The sequence below is a fragment of the Oikopleura dioica genome, chromosome XSR, assembly GCF_907165135.1.
Source record: "Oikopleura dioica chromosome XSR, OKI2018_I68_1.0, whole genome shotgun sequence".
NCBI lineage: Eukaryota > Metazoa > Chordata > Appendicularia > Copelata > Oikopleuridae > Oikopleura > Oikopleura dioica.
In genome coordinates this window covers 11,422,243-11,440,414 of record NC_137294.1, presented here as the reverse complement: position 1 = coordinate 11,440,414, position 18,172 = coordinate 11,422,243, and the positions used below count along the sequence as shown (strand labels likewise).

The following is an 18,172-nucleotide window of genomic DNA, read 5'->3' as shown; positions in this document are numbered from 1 at the left end:
GTTTCTACTTTGCATACTCAAATTGGGATCAACAACTCAACTCAGCATATCTATGCAATTCTTCATTCTTTCCAGCATTTTCAGCTAGTCATGCGATTCCTACTGGGAAAGAAAAGAAAGTCAGATTCTGACTGCCAGAAAGTAAAGACGTAAAAACTCACGCCGTCTGATGTATCTTTGATGTCTCTTTATGCAGTTTCTATCTGAGACGTCAGCGATAGACTTTTATCGTTCCCCGATTTCACACGATTATCGTTGATTATTGCATTCCCGCATGGAGCCAAAAGGCTGGCAGCAAAGTGTTCCGTTCGCAGTTTTTAAAAATTGTTTTCTTTATTTCACGTGCGTATGTTTTCAGTCTCAATCAAAAGCGTCCGGGTCGAGGGGATCTTCGTGTTCCGGATCGCCATCAGCATTTTCTGTCGTTCCGTCGACGTTCGTCCGCACAGTGCGCATTTGATCCAGCAGGGCGGAAATTGAATCCATCACGTTTTGGATCTTCAAAAAATATCAAAATTTATTTATTAAATGATGATGTTTACATGAGTATTTGGATTGCCGTCCGCGTCTTCTCCTCTTGGAAAATTCTCGAAACCAGGAGCGAAGCTTTGTAAAAACGATTCAGCGATCGAGTTGAAGCCGTATAAAGTGGTATCTTCGGCCGGAATGACCGGTTCGTAGGTGATCACTTGATCATCAGCTTTGGGCGGGTAGGGATCGAAGAGATAGGATTCCTCTGGGCGCAGATTACTAACAGTCACGTCTGACAAAATGCAGTGGCGCATTATTTGCGGAGGGGTCTACTTTCTGGGTCACCTTTTTGCTTAATTTATCTTTAGTCATTAGAGACTAAAGCCCCAATCAAGAAAGAAGCGAAGGGTTGACCCATTCCTTGTTGAATTTGTTCTTTGAAGCGGGTAAATTAAGCGCAACAATCGATTCGGCTGCTGCAGTGAGAACCTGCTGCGCCTTTGTCTCTTTCCACAAGTCGACTTCACGTTCGCAAATCAACTGGTACAGCAGCTTTCGAGTTCCTTCGTCGCTGTTGAAGAACTCACTGGAGGCGATTTCTGGGCCCGGTTCAGCTAAAAAAGTATTCAACTCAAGAATAGTCTACTATTCTTTTTCAAACCTTGAATCGCGTTGAGGAGTCTTATCAGTAAACCCGGGAAGTTCTTGAGGCATTCTTCCATCCTCTTCTGGGCAAGATCAACCTTGTCAAGGTAGATATACGCCAGGGAAATCGCCAAGCACCAGTTCGGCATACTGGAGACATTTCGATGCGCCAGCTCTTGCTCCATTTCGATCAGCTCACTAAATGCGCCACAGCGGACAGCGTAGAGGGGAATGAGCAGGACTGATGCCAGCGGATCCCGAATCGGATCCAGCGAAAGCAAAAGCTTTGCCTGCTCGAGTGCGGTTCGCCAGCAACCACGCCTCGCGGACAACTGACAGTACCTAAATTACAGTTTATTCACTTCCTTGATTTCAAAACAAAAAGAAGAGGGCTAACCTGAAAAGTCCTCCAAAAAGAGGTCGATTTTCTGGGCGATTGTAGTCAAATCTATTTTTCCCGCTTCCAATCGAGCATCTTGGATGGAGATTGCGCTCCATGACGAACAGTAGTCGCTCGAGCAGCTCTTTTGAAGCGTTTGTGTCGTCTTGGAGCCGGCAAGTGTCGGAGAGAGCGAGAGTTGCATCCGTGTGAGCAGGACACTTTCTCAAAATAACCATCAGTGCTTCATGATCATGTCCTTTGATCGCCTTCAAAAAGAGGCCCTGCATTTTCTGGTATTCTGCGTTGTGCGTGAATTTCCACCACGTGACGTCGCCTCCTTTAGGCTGCTTCTCGTCTTCGGAACATCCAAGTCCGCCGGAAACTCCTTGAAAATGACTTTGCGGGTTCACCAAAATACATCCTCTAAATTGGGACAAATTCCATCTATGGATGCATTTTCTGTAAAGAAAGAGTTGCCCCATTCCTGAGTTTTCGTTGAGGTTGTCTTCCTTTTTGCTGCTTTCGATCAGCTCGATCGGCATTAACTGCCGCGTTGCCAAAGATGCGCTTGAGCTCGGCGTCTGGATCCAGGAACTTCGAGTCGATTCTCAAGCAGGATGTCATCTTTCGAACAATTGAATCCTCCGCACTCTCTGCGCTCTTTCTGTCGTTTTCGGAAACTTTGAACTCGGCCAAAATCGAATCGAAGTCGTCTTCTTTCTTTTGCGCAGCAGCTTTTTTCTTTTTATTTTTCTTCTTCTTTGACTTCTTGGTCGGAGTTTTTTGAACAGTTGGAGTAGGGGCTTCTTCCCTATCTTCCTCAGAAAGATTATCTTCTTCATCATCAACCAGTGATGCAAAACCGAAGTTCTTTTTCTTCGGCGCTTTCACTAAAGTACATCGTTATAAATTTGAAATTCCACCAAACAAATGTTGATAGAAATACTTTCAATAGATATTTTTGATATCTATTGCCAGAGAGGAGAACTGTTTATCTGAGAGGAGGGGCTCTATCATTCGAAATTATCGACCGACACGCTCTACTTCAAGGCTTGAAGTTCCAGCTGTACGACTGTAGATTTTATCGTAAAATAGGTGGTGGTCTAAACTTTGAAGTTCTTACGTGCGATAATAACTTCGTGTGGCCTAAACTTTGATTGTTCCCATGTGCGATTCTTTGAGAAAGTGGCCTAAACTTTGATTCTTCCTATGTGTGAAAGTGGTCTAAACTTTGAATTTCCCCTTAGGCGCTCTGACTAGTTCTATGTGTGTCATCACCTTGCGTGAAAAGCGTAAACCTAATTGGTCCGCATAAAGCATAGTGGCCTTAGCGGGCAGTGCTCTAGTCACCGATGGCAGAACCGCCTCCGGGGAAATTCAAAGTTTAGGCCACTTTCTCAAAGAATCGCACATGGGAACGATCAAAGTTTAGGCCACACGAAGTTCTTATCGCACGTAAGAACTTCAAAGTTTAGACCACCACCTATTTTACTAGGTGGCGCTTTATATTCTTCATAAAAAGGGGATTTTCAAGAGTTCTACTGAAGGATTTTAACATAATGAAAACAATAATATTATTTACAATATGAACGTTAACCCATGGAAATATTATAGTGCAAACAAGACGCACTGTGAATTTAGACCCCTACTGTCACTGTGACATGAAAGCGCACATTATACAAGTTCATCAGTTGATACCTTGTAAACTGTAAAACTTATTATGAGATAATAAATTGTCAAATAGTAAAACAAAAATTCGACTTTATTTACAATGCTCCGTCTCCGCCCTCGGTAACAGTAACTTACTGAGTTTGGGCGCCTCTTCTTCAGACTCATCGCCACTCGCCAGCCCCATCATTTTCTTGAGATCTTCAGTCTGATCGTATCCTCTTAATTTCTTGAGCTGCCTGGCCGACATCTTCGTTTATTTCTCTGCTTTTCCGTCTGATCGCGATCGAGTGATTCTTTCTCAAGAGTCAACTTGACTCAATGCGCCGTGACGCAGCAAAATAGGAAAATCGTGAGTCATCGCGCCAAGTTGGGAAAGAAATTCTCGAGCGTGAGAAAAAAAGGAAAAAACGAATAGAGACTGAAGAAGATATTTCCAGATTATTTCCATAAAAAAATAAAGCTTTGAAGAGACTTTTCTAAAAGCTGTTATTTTTATGCCCAAATTTTCATAAAGTTTGAGTAACGTAAATTTTGTTCAGATGAAGAATGGGTTTCCTTCGATCGATTAAAATATCCGGAATCCGTTCAATCGGGCCTGGAGAAGAAAACGAGGTCGAGATCCGATTCCAGCGTCCGTTCACGCTCATTTCCGGGCAAAATGGAGCTGGAAAAACGACCGTCATCGAATGTCTCAAATACGCCACGTCCGGTGCATTTCCTCCTGGAACCACCAAAGCAAGTAAGAAGCAACGAAATTGACAGAAAATTGATTCATTTTCAGAGGGCTGGATTCACTTTCCAAAAGGACGAAACGAGGAAGCAGAAACTACGAAAACTGGGAGAAAACGAAAAGCAGCGAATGTCACGAAAGTGCCTGCGCGAGTCCATTTGGAGCTCGAAGTCCCGGCCGAGAATGGAGACATCAACGTCATCTCCGTCAGCCGAAAGCTCGAGGGAACGCTCAAGGATGGAGACATGACGACCAAGACTCTTGAAGGTACGATCAACATCAAGGACAAGAGAACTGGAGCGCCGATTGAAAACAGGAAAGGGCTGGAAATTCTGGGTTGCGCAACCTGTCCTGTATTATAAACTGTGTCAGGGTCTCGCCGACTCCTTTTCTTTAAAACCTGACTCGTTTTCCAGCGGATGATGGAACTTGAGTAACTTAGTCTGCGTCAGGCTCGCACAGGAGACAAAAGAAACTGACTTAGGGCTTGTTTTCCTGATTGAAATTTCAAAAATAGTTGCGCCGTGTTTTTCGAGTCAGGATTCCTGAGAAAATGAAATTCAAGCCCGGTTTTTAGAACAGAAAAAGTGGAAGAAATGAACCGGCAGGTGCGCCAATTGCTCGGCGTCAACAAGCCCGTGCTGGAGTTCGCCGTCTTTTGTCACCAAGACGAAACGCTTTGGCCCTTTGAGGAAGCAAAATCGCTGAAGGCGAAGTTCGACGAGATCTTCCAATCGGCAGAATACGTCAAATCGCTGGAGCAAGTGAAGAAAGTCTACAAAGAAGCAAATGCGACGATAAATGTTCAACAGGAACGCGTCAACGGGCAAAAATTCAAAATGGAAGAGTATTTGAAGCGACAAGATACGATTCAAAAGTACAGCGACGAAGTCGTGGAGTCGAAGAAAATCATCAGAGAGCTTACAAGCGAGCTAGAAAAGGTAGAAGAAGAAGAAGAGTCCCTTGTCGATGTCGTAAAAGAGCACAAGGAAAAAATGGATGCGGTGAATACGCTGAGATCTCGCTGCCAAGAAATTCATGCCGATTTGAAGCACTTTCAAGAAATGAAAGGGATCGAAAAAATCGTTGAAGATTACAACGAATCCTTGGAAGGAATCGACGAAGCGATTCAAAACTCGGACAAAGGCGATGATCGGGAACAACTGGAAGGTGAAATCGCGGAGCGACAGGAACAGAAAGCCTCGCTCGATGAAAGAATCAAGACGCTGAGAAGCAGCTTCGATAAGGAAGTGATGAAGAGCCAACAGTTCGAAAAGGACGAAAAGAACATGGCCGCTTTGTTCGAAAGAGAAGCGGCACGATTCCCGAATGTAGAGCGACTCGGCCCATTGAGTGAAAAAGAGAACCAGGAGGATTTCATCGAGGGCGTTTCTGAAGTCTTGCTTTTTCAAAAAGAGCAGATCGCGGAATTTGAAAAGAACCGCGACGACGAAATTGGCCAAAACGACGAAAAGGCGAAGAATAATTCGGTCGAACGGACGAAACTGGAAACTACGATTTCGTTGAAGAAGAAACAAATGCAAGATAAAAGGAAAAAGATTCAGGAGATTGAAGAGCAACTCCGATCGTCCTCGCAAATTGCCGATCGCCACGGTCGATTTTTGAGAAAACGCGACGCTTTGGAAAAAGACTATAATGCGGTCGATTGGGAGGGCGTATTTGAAGAAATAGAAACTTCCTTGACAAAGGCTTCAGATGAAAAAGACACTCTTTCTCAACAAAAAGAACAGCTCGAGGAAGAAGAGGAAAAGAGCCAACAGATGGAGGACCTTTTGCGCGAAAAGAAGTCGAAAGAAGCCGAAATTTCAAGGATGGAAAGCGAAGTCAGAAAGTCAAGTGATATTCTGACGGAGATCTTCAGCCAAATCGACGGTTTTACCGACCTAGATGATGTTTCCAAAGACGACCTGGAATCGTGGTCGATGAAATACTCCAAGGATTTTTCTCGAAACGAAGATGCTCTCAAGGTACGAGTATAGATGTACTTTTGGGGCTCATTTAGTAGATTATCCCTAATCCTTATTTCTAGCGGCAAGTGCAAGCTCTCTTCCAAAAGCAGTCTGATGAAAAGACGCTGAAAAAGGAACTGGTCAAAGTTCAAACTCGCCTAGTTACGAACAGGGAAAAGATCGAATCCGAGATTCTCGGAGAACTGGCAGACGAACGATCGAAGCTCAGCGAACTAACCTCCGAAGAAACTGAGCTTTCGGAAAAAGTGCAAGCAATGGAAGAGGGAAAGAAGCTCTTCAAGCAATTTCTCAGCTCCGTTGAAAAGAAGAAGAGCTGTCCTGTTTGTACGAATGGGCTGAGTGGTGATAAGTTGAACAAAACCATCGATTACTGCAAGTCAAACATGAGCTTCAAGAATGGACCCCAGCTTAAGTCGGATTTGGACGATCTCCGCTCAGATATCGAGAAGAAAAAGACCCACATCACTGTCCTTGAAGAAATCGAAAGGGACGAAGCCGAGGAAGCAAAGATCACTGCACAGCAAAAGACCCTCAAGAGCCAAATACTCAAGCTCAACGAAGACAAGATCAAGCTCGAGAAAAAAAAGAAGAGCTTGGAAACAATCAAGAACAAACTGCAATTGACAGCATTTGACCAGTTTGAGATCTTCACATCAGCGAGTCAGCAGTTGAATCCAGTCAAAGCGCGGCTGGTCAAAATCGAACGTGAATTGACGCAAATGGGGGTGGAGACGCAAAAGAGCGTCGTCGACGTCCGAAATGAGCTCAAATCCGTCAAGGACGAAATCAAGCAACTAGAAGCAGCTGAAAGCGACCTTCGTCAACGACAAAGTCAGCTCTCCACGAAGCAGCGAACGCTAAACGAGCAATTGAATAAAACTCGTGAAGAAATCGCCAAGTTGGAAAAATCGATGGGATCGAACTCGGAAGAGATGATTCAACAAAAGAGCCAACTTGAATCTGAAGTAGCTAGAATCCAGGCGGAAATCGATAGCGCCAACGAGCACCTCAAGGATATAGGAAAAGAACAGAGCCTTTTGCGAGCTGAAAATCAACGAATTCGACAGAGCTTCGACCAAAAAATCAACAAGGCGAAAGTCGCGTGTGAAAAATTGCCGCTTGCGTTACTTCACTCAAGAACTCCTTCAAGCAACATCAAGAAAGATACCAGAGCTTCTCGAAAGAACGAGCTGAAGAAGCAAAACAACAAGTCACGGAGCAAATCCAGGAGGCTGAAAAAGAACTTGGTAAATTTATCGAAGTAATTGAAGAGCTGCAGTCGAGACGAGGCGAGTTTGAAGTGCGGAAGTCAAAGTTGCAAAATGCTAGAGCTCTTTTGGTCAAGCAAACGGAGCTAGACGAGACTGGTAAGCTAAAAACTACTGTCGACTTTTTAATAATTTTGTATTCAGCTGATTCTTATACAAAAGCAAAGGAGGAATACAAAGCATTCGAAAGCTATTTGCATGAGGCCGGATATTGTGAAGGAAACAACCTCGCCGAGAGGCTAGAAAATACGAGAGTGAAACGAGAAGAGATTCTTGACGGGCGATCAAGTAAGCGCGTTTTTCTTGGTAAAAACATGTTTATTTCTTTTTTGTGTAGGAGCGGAAGGCGCAAAGACGCAAAAGATGGAAATGATCTCACGTTTGCAAGCAGCGAATGCGGAAGACGGAGAAGATCAGGAAAAGGAGTTTTACTTGACCCAGTTGCAGCTTCAAGTCGACAAGGCATTCGCCAGGGATTTGGACAAGTTTTCTCAGGCCTTGGGAACGGCGATCATCGATGTTCATCAGAAACAGATGCAGAAGCTCAACGCAATCATTGCTCAGCTCTGGAAGACCTCCTACCAGGTTAATCAGACTTCTTTGGTCTTTTGGTTAATTTTATTTTCAGGGAACGGACATTGAGTTCATCAGTATCAGCGCTAAGGATAGTAAGACGTCAGCTTCGCAGCGATCAAACATGGAGTACTGTAAGTAAAAACGTAGCTAGCACTGGTCTTTTGGGAATTAAAGCTAGCTCTTTTCAATAGCTAAGGTCCTGTTATAACGGTTAATTTGAAGGCGTGAACATGCACCGACCAGATGGAGCAGTTCTGTCAATGCGTGGCCGAGCATCAGCTGGTCAAAGAATGCTCGCCTCGCTCGTCATTCGTCTTGCTTTGATGGAGACCTTCTGCAACTCCGGAATTCTGACGCTCGACGAACCAACGACCAATTTGGACAAAGACGCGATCAGAAGATTTGCGGAAACCGTTGTCGATCTCGCCAAGACTGCTCGAGGATATAATCTCAAAACGCAGTTTGTGATCATCACCCACGACAAAGAATTCACAGACATTCTTACTGACCTTGCTGAAGTCCAATGTGCTTACAAGGTATGGCAAAAAGACATCATCTATTATTCATGAATTTTTATAGCTTGAGAAATCGCTTGAAGGATATACCGTCGCAAGAAGAATCGGCGACGAAGAAAATGTCCCGCCGAACCAAGACCCGGATAATGACGATTACGGATTCTTTTGAGTTAACTCAATCCAAACTCACTGCCTGAATCTATCATTTTACAGATACACTTTCACTCATTTACTTCAAAGGAGAACAACACTCCGCCATTCCAAAAACACGCTCTTTCGTTTTAGTGCTAAATTTAATTGCATCCATATTCTGGATCTGCAAATCTACTTGTTTTCACCGTATTGCCTGACATATTCCACAAGTTACAACCGTTATCGTGAATAAATATTATTGGAAAAATTAAAAACAGTTTTGTCTTTTTGAATCTTGTACTATTAGTGATAGTCTAAGACAGTATTGCAATCTTTGTTGACAATAACAAGCTCAGATTGTTCGAGATGCAGCTCTACCAAAACCTCAAGGTCCGCGACGACGGGTTCCTTATTAAAAACGATGGAACAGTTGTTGTGTACACCGACGGGGCTTGCCGAAATAACAATCGAAAAAATGGGCGTCACAGCGGATCTGGCATCTTTTGGGGAGATTATCGAAAAGCTATAGCATCCCCTTCCCGAAGCACGATGATGCACTGAACACCAACCAGTACGCTGAAGCTAGAGCGATTCTCTACGCTGCTCGGTATTTATCTAACGCTGATTTTCATAATAAACTATTTTTAAGTTATGCAAAAAGAGCCGGAATTAATCGCTTAGAAATCCGCACGGATTCGAAGTTCTGCATCGAGAGTCTGACCAAGTTCATTGACAACTGGATTCGCAACGCCGACAAGGATGGAATTTGGCGCTCGCAGAAAGGAAGCCCCGTCGTCCACCAAAAAATCTTCCGCGAAATCTACAACATTTCTAAGCGCGTCAACATTTCTTACCAATACGTTCCAGGACATAGTGGCGAGCGTGGCAACGATGCTGCAGACAGACTTGGTAATTTTAAACTCAAAAGGGCACTTTTTTTATTTTGGTTTTTAGCGGAAGTCGCAGCGGATCGTGCCACCTACTTCTACAATCGAAAGAAGCTACAGGCAAAGTCTGCGGCTTCTTCTGGGCAACAAAAGTCTTCCAAGCTTACTGCCGATGATCTGATCAACAACAACAACGTCGCCCGTATTGGGTACATTTCCGCTAGTCCTGCTTATTGAGCGTAACCAATTCTGCCGATAACTTCAGTTATTTATCTCTTTCTCACGAATACCTTTCAAACAGCTTCACGGTCCTCAGACAGATCTCCTGTCTTTCACCTCGTTTTTTCGCTTCAACTGTGCTGAAAATTTCAGCTTCAATTCATGTCTTTTCCATATCTTTCTTTCTTTTTTCTACGGATAATCAGTTCTGCCAAAGAATGCCTTTATTGAAACGAATACCGCTCACCCATACCTTTGATCAACCAAGATCAACATAAACCCATCACATTGTTGTCGTAGCTTCCTTAAACCTCTTGGCGTACATTGACACAAGAAACGCCATCTTTTGACTGCAAGTGAAATCGCTTTCATTATCTTTCCTTGTCTCTTTTATTAAAATTTTTTATTTATTCCTCAATCGAGTCATAAAACTCAGATTGTTGCGATTCTCCGAGATGCAGCCCTTCCGAAGCCTCTACATCCGTAATGACGGCTATCTCGTTGATGACGATGACATCGTCGTCGTATACACGGACGGCGCGTGCCGAGGCAATCATCGAAGAGATGTACGCCACAGCGGCTCTGGTGTGTACTGGGGCGACTACCGAAAAAATGGCCGATTCTCTGTCTACTTCCCGAGGCACAACATCGAAGAGAACACCAACCAATTCGCCGAAGCTAGAGCGATTCTCTACGCTGCACGGTAATGATCTATAACAATGAAAAGTGATTTCACTCGTATTTTAGTCACGCAGCCAAGTACGAAATCGACAGCTTAGAAATCCGGACAGATTCCATGTTCTGCATCGACAGTTTGACCGATTACATTTACAAGTGGATTGACAACGCTGATGACGATGGAACTTGGTACTCGTCGAGAGGAAGACCCGTCGTTCACCAAGAAATCTTCAGCGAAATCCACGACATCGCAAACAATCAAGTCGACATTTCGTACCAATACGTTGAAGGCCATTCTGGCGAGGAGGGCAACGAAGAGGCAAATCGACTCGGTAATGGAGAAAAATCGACTTGTCCTAATACTTTTGTTTAGCAGAAGCAGCAGCTGATCAGGCCAAGCAGTTCTACTTGAATGAGTACGATTAGTCGTTTTCATATAGTTGCTTCTATTCGAACCAGATTATACTCGGTTCTCTCCATCTCTTTTCCCATGATGGGAATCCCATCTCTCTTTTTTTACGGATAATCGATTCTGCCAAAGAATACCTTCATTGAAACAAATACCGTTAACCCATACGTTCGACCAAGATCAACGATTCGCATCACCGTTACATCTTTCATTTATACGCACGCTCACTGAAATCCCGTGTCTGACCAAATCGCTTTACATTTAATTTCAAATTAGCTGGTTTTCCTCAAGCGTTGATATTATTAAAATCTTAATTTATTCGAATGCCAGCAATTCTTTTTTAGAAAAAGAAAATGAAACGCTCACGAGAATGGGAGGGGCATGGAAATGTTTTGCAGCCGTTGGTCAAGAATCGAATTACAGTATCGACCTTTTTGAAGAACAGTTGCGGCGACAAGGCCTCACAACTTAAAACTGATATTGAGAAGAGAACTCTGAAGATGATGTTTGACAACAGCTCCAATCATCTTACTATGGGTAATTTTTCAAGTGGAACACAGCAGTTTCTTACTCTAGCAATTTCAGAAGCAGAAGGACAATCAGAACACATCTCCCTCCTTCCGAAAATAAAAGGGCAGCGTTCGGTGACCGATTTCTTCCAGAAAAAGGCGCCCCAGGGTGCCTCCCGTTCAGCCGCTTCGCACGCCAAAGTATGAATTAAAAATGATCCAATTACTAAAAGCCCTTCTCCTAGCCGCAGTGATCTTCAACTTCGCTTTCATCAACTTAGAAAACCCTACAAACCTGCCATTTATCTTTTTCCTTTCATTTATGTCTCCAATAAAATCTTAAAATATAACAACTTGTTCTAACTAATGAGAGTCTCATTATGAGACTGCTAGAAAGACTGTCTCTAGAATATGATAAGGGACTAGTGTTGATCTCAGTTGTTACAGTTAATCAATTAAAAACCTGAGAAATCTAACGAGTAAGTCATTCGCTAAGTAAAGAGTTTCGCCAACTAAGCGTTTTGATCACGCTTTTTCATGAACAAATCGCTATATTTACTTTTCTAACGGGTAAATCAATTCAGAAACTTAAATTATAATGGTTTGGAAACGCTTGAAGCCAGATGTAAATGAAATCCTTGGCGCAATTGAAGAACTTATTGCTAAAGAAGATCGCTACCAATTAGGTAAGTAGGGGCCTTATAGAGGTCTAATTATTTGATAGCATTCTGATCATTAATTTCTTCAGAAAACAGCGCCAAATTCCGCGCCGTGGATCAACGAGTCGCAACTTACGACGAATTCAAAGGGATCGTTGATGGCTCACACCTGCGCGCGCTTGACCGCAAGGAGCAAGTCGACTCTATTTTGGCGCCAAACAAGCACTGCTGGAATCCTGTTGCAGGTATAAATAATTAATTACGCCGCATTTCGCTCATTTCTTTTTTCTTTCAGCCGCGCTGGACAGAGAAATAGAAACGATTCAAAAAGCGATCGAGCTGGACTTCGAAGTAGAGGCGATTTCGACTTATTCGCAGTTCAAGACTTCGTGGCGACGCGCCCAGGCGAACCAAGCAACGCGTCAAGCTATTTTGCTGAAATTGAACGACGCCGTCATTTTCAAGGACTCCTGCGAGCCGCTCGATGAGATCTGCGACTGTCTCGCCTCCATAAATCAAAAAGAAGAAAGAGTTAAAGCCATTCTTGCGTCTTTGCAAAAGTCGAGAGAGTTCAGCTTGGCTTGTGCTTTTCTTGACGCCAAGTCTAAGGCGACTTTGGATAATTTGATCGGGAAGCACTTTTCTTGAGTTTTTCCTTTTCGATTTTTCTGCTTCTTTTACTATATTTTTATATCGAGTTTGAAATATATTTTCTCTTCTGCAACACCCTTTCTTTGATACAACTTTAGGCCAAAATTAGCATCATCTTTTGACTTACTGATTTTTGATGAATAAATTAAGCATAAACGAAAATGAACGGGATCAATGAGCCCGCGTTAGAGTCGTGTACCATTATTCGTTTCCCAGAGAATATCGCTGAGCAAATTCGCCAGAACCTGAAGCTAGAAAGCGAGAAGCTCCAGTCGCTAATCGAGAAAGATGCCAATGACACGTATTACGAGCAGAGCATTGAGGTTGGTTGAGTCGTTGTTGTTGTCAGTTTCAAAAAGGGAAATCAGAATCGACTGACGGTGAAATGGAATCAGGACAAGCGCCATTGTGCCGTAAAGTGGGATGATCAGCTACTCAAGGGCAGACTCTGCGACTTGCCGACTGTGGTCGAAGCGTACAAGACCACGGACAAGAAAACTTTCTATAAGAACTCGTCCATAAGGTGAGCACCTTGACTGAGATGCTTCAATCTGTCTGAGATTTAGATGCATGTTTGGAGTTAGAGCCATAATTGATCGTTCTTACAGTAATTTCACGATTTGAGGTGTAGAAATACTATCGGAAGTAGTTGCGCTTGTGAAAACTTCGATCGTTAACCTTATTCTCGTCCATATCTTTCAAGAAAATTAACCACTTTGATAGTCAAATGCTGATATGCGCCGAGCACGAAAAAGACATCAACCCTCGCAACGAGATCCCAGGGATGAAGGACGACAGGAGGTTTCAACTGCTCGCTGGAGTGACACCACCGCTGAAAAACGTCAAAAAGAGCCGTTTCAGGAAGGTGATCAAAAAGCGCCATTGCGAGGCGCCAGAAGTAGAACGAGAGCTCAAGCGACTACTTAGAGAAGATCTCAATGCTTCTAGGCAATTTTGTCAAAAATAAATCTCGGATGATTCTTTTTTGTTATTTTTTGCTTTGGCAAATTTGAACAGCGTAGAACACGAGCTGGTTGAAGACACGGAAATGAAGGGGAAGAAGGGCTCGAAAAAAGACCAGGACAACAAGGAAATGTCCGACATTCTTCCCATGCTCTCCTCGTCAGAAGAAGAGGACGACGACGATGATCTGGACGACAAGTACACGATCGATCCACTTGATCGCCATTTAAAAGTCGTCGCGGAAGGAGTCTTTGCCGACAAAATCAAAAAAGTGCAGGACCAGGCCCAACGCACTGTTGACGAAATCCTTCGATTCAGGGAAAGGAGGGCGAAGAAAGAAGCCGAGCTAGAAGTTGTAAGTCTCTTTCAAATTATCTTTCTCGTCGTCTGGTTTACTTGATTCTGATTTATTATTGTTCAGGCTCGGAAAGAAGAAAAGAAGGAAAACCTGAGGAACTATATCGAAGAGTTAAGAAGGAAGGAAGACGACAAAACTGCCACGTACCATACGATCTGTGAAAAATTCAAAAAATATTGACCTAAAACAACAACTTACTTACATCTCTCTCTCTCACTCTTTCTCTTTCCAAAAAATTCCATTCGTTGTTAAAACGTTTATTGAATAATTTGAACTAAGAATGGGCCAAAATGAGTCGCGGTTGGCGTTTCGTCGAGCGGTGATTCAACTAGAAACGGGCGACCAGGGCGATGATGCGTTTTGGGAGAGTTTTTGGAAGTCGGAAGGAATCGCCAATGCTTCCGACATTTGGGCGCTTATTCCCAGCTCCGAAATTCGGTCGTTGCGGGAAGAACATCCAAGTTCTCTCGCCCAGTTGATCTACAAATCGGTAGAGCGTCTCGAGTCCTCGCTGAAAGAAGCCAGGGAAGAAACAGAAAAGGCGAAAAAGAATCTGAAGCAGACGATGAACGCTGTCCGTTTACTCACTCGATTGACGCCCCTAGTCTACGAGGATTCCGAGTGGGTCGGCTTCTATCACTCCAAAATCCCGTCCCAAGACAACGATGGCGTTGAGAACCGAACGCTAGCCGACAAGCTGGTGGAAATCATCATCGAGTTGATGTTCTGCCCGGGCATCGGCGCCCATCACTCGGTTTCCAAGTCCGACTCCGCTGTTGAGGCCATTTGGGAAGCTGGAGTTGGCATTCTTGTTTCACCGCCGTCGGACTCGACCCTCGAGAACACTCGCTGCGAGCTCATCCGTCTATTGATCACGCTTTCTTCAGAAACATTGTACACAGAGCCTGCTTCGGCGGACAAGTGGCAGAACGGCCAGGCGCCGCAGAACAGCTGGGTTCCGCTCATTACCCGATCGCAACATTCTCTGCCGCTTCTTGCCTCCCTCTTGAACACGATCTGTTCTTACGACCCCAGCGGCGTTCCTTATCACCACTTACTCTGGACGGATACTCGAGAGCCTCTGGTAGAAGCTTGTTCGCAACTACTCGTCGTTCTTCTTGAAAAACCGTCGGATAAGGGCATCCCTGGTTCTTTTGAAGACGAAGGAAACAAGTTCCTTTATTTGATCAATCGCCTTCACAGAGAAGAGGACTTCCAGTTCATTATAAAGGGCCTCACTCGACTAATTTACAATCCATTACAAAGGTAGCTACAGAAAAAGAAACAATAACTTGAATTTCGTGTTATTGAAAATTTTGACTGAAAATTGTCTTTTTCTGATTGAAAAATCACTTCAATTGAATTTACAACATACAAGTGTTATGCTTTCTCGTTAAGAACGTAAGTGGAAATAGATAGAAAAAAGTCGAATTCAAAGGTATTCAAAATATACTCTTGAATGAATCTTTATACCAAGTAGAAATGCATCATATTCAACACGACAAAATCTATTTTATACCATTTATTAAGGGAGTACGCAGCGGATCTCATGCCGCTATAATCTGCTGTGTACGCTCTTAATTCTAATCACCACGCGTATAAAACAAGTTTTATTCGCAATTAGGGGTGTACTCGTCAATTTTGCCCATCCCGCAGACTCATCGTTAAAATGGCCAAATCGGAGGCTACACCCTTAAAAAAAGTGCAATCAATATGTACCTACTATTTTTTTCTTCGACAAATGCTCAGCCATTTATTTGTCTTATTTAATGTTCTTTTGCAAAGAAAGGAAAACCGCTAAGTCTGCTTGTTTTCAGCTCTTATCTGCCTTCATCACAGAAGCGGCTGTCGTGCCACCAGGAGCTGTTGCTACTGATTTGGCGCATTTGCGATTTGAACAAGACGTTTCTCCACCACATTCTCAAAACTGGCGACATGCTCGACCTGTTGGTGCCGATTCTGCATCATTTGAACGAGGCCCGTAACGATCCGTCGCGGCTGGGACTGATTCACATTTCTGTTTTTCTGCTTTTGCTTTTTTCCGGCGAGCGCAATTTCGGCGTCCGCTTGAATGCTACTTGGACATCTAGAGCGGCCCTGGATGTTCCCAGTTTCAATGGCACGCATGCCGACTTGCTCATCATCATTTTCCACAAGTTGATCACGACTGGCCATGCTCGAATTTGCTCGCTATATGACTGCCTTCTTACAGTTATCGTCAATATTTCTCCCTATCTAAAGGTACGAAGAGAAGCCTAACTCCAAATTTGCACTTGCAAACATAAAAATAGGCTCTTTCTCTTATTTGAAATTGATCTTGAAGCAAATCTAACCCTCCAAAATAGAATCTGAGCATGGCGACTGCAACGAAGCTCCTCCAACTTATGGAAATTTTCTCCCAACCCTCGTTCCTCTTCTCGCACCAGCAAAACCACCATCTCGTCTTTTTCCTGTTGGAATCGTTCAACAACCTGATTCAGTACCAATTCGACGGTAACTCGCCACTCGTTTACTCGATCATCCGCCGCCGCAAGATCTTCTACCAACTAGCTGCTCTCCCGACCGATTCAAACTCGATCGACAGACTCAAAAGCAAAAGAACCAAAAAGTAAGCACATTCTCTTTTCCGCCTCTTATCTTTCTAAAAGCAAACAAGTCTTTCACATCCAGCAAAAAACCTCTTTTTTCTCACAGCAGCTTTTCTGTTAGAGATTTTTGCAAGCCCGAGTCTGGCTGCCAGACTCAGAAACTCAATTCCCGATGTCAAAAGACAAGAAATATTCCTTCACAGGTTTTTAGTGAAAACCTGTGCCAGAATCATGTTTTTTTTAATTCAGGCTTACATTGCAAAGCTGAAAGTAAATTTAACTCAAAACCCTGAGTTTGACCCTGTTTTAGGGTTAGGGTTTTACTAATACAGGACCTGAGTATGACGCTTATTGTTTAAACAAGTTTTCAATGACGCTGATAAAATTTTTTTAATAAAAATTATTCAAATTTGGACAGGAGCTTTTAGGAAGAAGAAATTGTCATTTCGGTCTTTTATCCTTTCTTGTTTTTATGAGTTGCTAAAAATGAATAGTAGTGACGCGAAAAAGCGGCACGAGAAGCTCAAGCAAATCGCAACAGAGCATCGCGAAGAGTTCCGCAGTTCCTCGAACGCTGGAATCAACGAGGAGAACCAGCTCAACTCAAACATCGAGTCAGACGAGTCAGTCTCGATCGGCGACGAGAAAACGCGACTTTTGAGACGACCGTGGCCGATAACATCTTGTCAAACGGGGAGATGAATTCGAGCAGCGAGAAAAAGAAAACGAGCGAGCAGCTAAAGTTTAAAAATGAAGAGACGCTGCTCAACGAAAAGGCTGAAAACGAAAGCCAAGAAATGAGTATCGAAACCGGGCAAAATATTCAAATAGAGCATCATAGGTAAGATATCAATCATGGAGAATTAATTTGTTACTTAATATTTTTGTTAAATTAATTTCGTAAATTATTTTTTTTTATTGGCAAAAGAAGGTTTTTTTTATCGGTAAATTACCGATAAAAGTTTTAGTTAGTTTCTATCTATAGTAATTGAAAAATCTTCCAACTCGAGCCATTTTTATCTAAAAGTTTAATAGCTCTATCCCGCAAGTGATGAAGATGACGGAAGAGATATTAGACGGAACAAAGCAAACAGAGGGTGAGTAAAACGCCTCTCTTGTCTTTTAGACAAGATTTTGAGACTCCGCTTTTTAACAAAAGTTTCAACAACAAATTAGTCGATTGCGATGTTTCGGAAGCGCCGCAGTGGGAGGCCACGTCGAACTGGGCCTCCTCCTGGAAAAACAGACTGCCCTTGCAGACGATTATGAGATTGCTGCAAGTCCTCGTCCCACAGGTTGAGAAGATTTGCCTCGACAAGCAGATTTCGGATGAAAACGACATTTTAAAATTCATCAAGAGTGGCACCCTAGTTGGTCTTCTTCCCGTCCCACATCCGATTTTAATCAGGTAATAAGCTGAAAATGGCAATAGTTACAATCGTTTAGGCGTTATCAAACGAATCTGGGTACGAATAGGTGGCTCCAAACGTACACCTGGGGCGTCATTTACTTGAGGAACACGGACCCGCCGATTTGGTTCGACACGGACGTGAAACTTTTCGAAATCCAGCGATTTTAATATTCGAACTTTCGCTCAAACTGACAGTACTTTATACGAGAACTTGAACCCTCACTTACTTTACCGCCAAAGCATGATTCACCATTCTTTCAAGCAAGGTTCATTTCTTTCCATATATTTTGCAATTTCAAATGATTCAACTTTGTCAAAAACATATTTCTTCATTTCTGTTCACTGATCTTCAATCGCATGAAAGTTGTAACCTATCTTCCGTAATACTTCTTCCGTAACAATTTTCGTTCTTATCACTCTTTTTTATTTATTAATAATCTTCTTCTCCGTTCAATCTTA

At 43.2% G+C, this 18,172-nt stretch overlaps 7 protein-coding genes across 7 annotated transcripts in view; 6 read left to right on the top strand and 1 right to left on the bottom strand.

Annotated features, from left to right (window-relative positions):
• Positions 1–8,645, top strand: part of LOC145709345 (DNA repair protein RAD50.L-like) — a 75,324-nt gene extending 66,679 nt beyond the window's left edge. Inside the window, 10 exon segments of the mRNA XM_081787027.1 lie at positions 3,709–3,908; positions 3,951–4,221; positions 4,477–5,887; positions 5,950–7,113; positions 7,116–7,257; positions 7,303–7,446; positions 7,496–7,743; positions 7,787–7,865; positions 7,957–8,270; positions 8,314–8,645. Of these exon segments, the coding sequence (XP_081643153.1) occupies positions 3,716–3,908; positions 3,951–4,221; positions 4,477–5,887; positions 5,950–7,113; positions 7,116–7,257; positions 7,303–7,446; positions 7,496–7,743; positions 7,787–7,865; positions 7,957–8,270; positions 8,314–8,418 (4,071 nt within the window). The 5' untranslated portion in view covers positions 3,709–3,715 and the 3' untranslated portion in view covers positions 8,419–8,645.
• LOC145708280 (ribosome quality control complex subunit TCF25-like) lies at positions 318–3,491 on the bottom strand. The gene is given in 7 exon segments (XM_081785936.1): positions 318–498; positions 543–802; positions 894–1,085; positions 1,133–1,458; positions 1,514–1,988; positions 1,990–2,388; positions 3,305–3,491. Coding segments are annotated over 7 exon segments (1,902 nt in total). The 5' UTR covers positions 3,417–3,491; the 3' UTR covers positions 318–360.
• Positions 8,646–8,747: 102 nt separating the features above from the next.
• LOC145709344 (ribonuclease H-like) lies at positions 8,748–9,897 on the top strand. The gene is made up of 4 exons (XM_081787026.1): positions 8,748–8,785; positions 8,848–8,988; positions 9,031–9,290; positions 9,336–9,897. The coding sequence occupies exons 1-4, from the start codon at positions 8,748–8,750 to the stop codon at positions 9,503–9,505; spliced, it is 609 nt and encodes a 202-aa protein (XP_081643152.1). The 3' UTR covers positions 9,506–9,897.
• Positions 9,898–9,942: 45 nt separating this feature from the next.
• Positions 9,943–10,591, top strand: LOC145709343 (ribonuclease H1-like). The gene is made up of 3 exons (XM_081787024.1): positions 9,943–10,190; positions 10,235–10,497; positions 10,539–10,591. Exons 1-3 carry the CDS (start codon positions 9,943–9,945, stop codon positions 10,589–10,591), a joined length of 564 nt encoding a protein of 187 aa, XP_081643150.1.
• Positions 10,592–11,681: 1,090 nt separating this feature from the next.
• LOC145709342 (dynein axonemal assembly factor 19-like) lies at positions 11,682–12,390 on the top strand. The gene is made up of 3 exons (XM_081787023.1): positions 11,682–11,769; positions 11,832–11,987; positions 12,038–12,390. The coding sequence occupies exons 1-3, from the start codon at positions 11,682–11,684 to the stop codon at positions 12,388–12,390; spliced, it is 597 nt and encodes a 198-aa protein (XP_081643149.1).
• Positions 12,391–12,520: 130 nt separating this feature from the next.
• LOC145708275 (transcription initiation factor TFIID subunit 7-like) lies at positions 12,521–13,962 on the top strand. Its single transcript, XM_081785932.1, has 5 exons — positions 12,521–12,716; positions 12,762–12,916; positions 13,117–13,341; positions 13,411–13,711; positions 13,778–13,962. Exons 1-5 carry the CDS (start codon positions 12,555–12,557, stop codon positions 13,892–13,894), a joined length of 960 nt encoding a protein of 319 aa, XP_081642058.1. The 5' UTR covers positions 12,521–12,554; the 3' UTR covers positions 13,895–13,962.
• A 32-nt stretch (positions 13,963–13,994) lies between these two features.
• On the top strand, positions 13,995–18,167 carry LOC145708463 (protein HID1-like). Its single transcript, XM_081786133.1, is given in 8 exon segments — positions 13,995–14,980; positions 15,532–15,955; positions 16,060–16,322; positions 16,797–16,995; positions 16,998–17,143; positions 17,338–17,399; positions 17,479–17,710; positions 17,749–18,167. Coding segments are annotated over 8 exon segments (2,445 nt in total). The 3' UTR covers positions 17,882–18,167.
• The last annotated feature ends 5 nt before the right edge of the window (positions 18,168–18,172 follow it).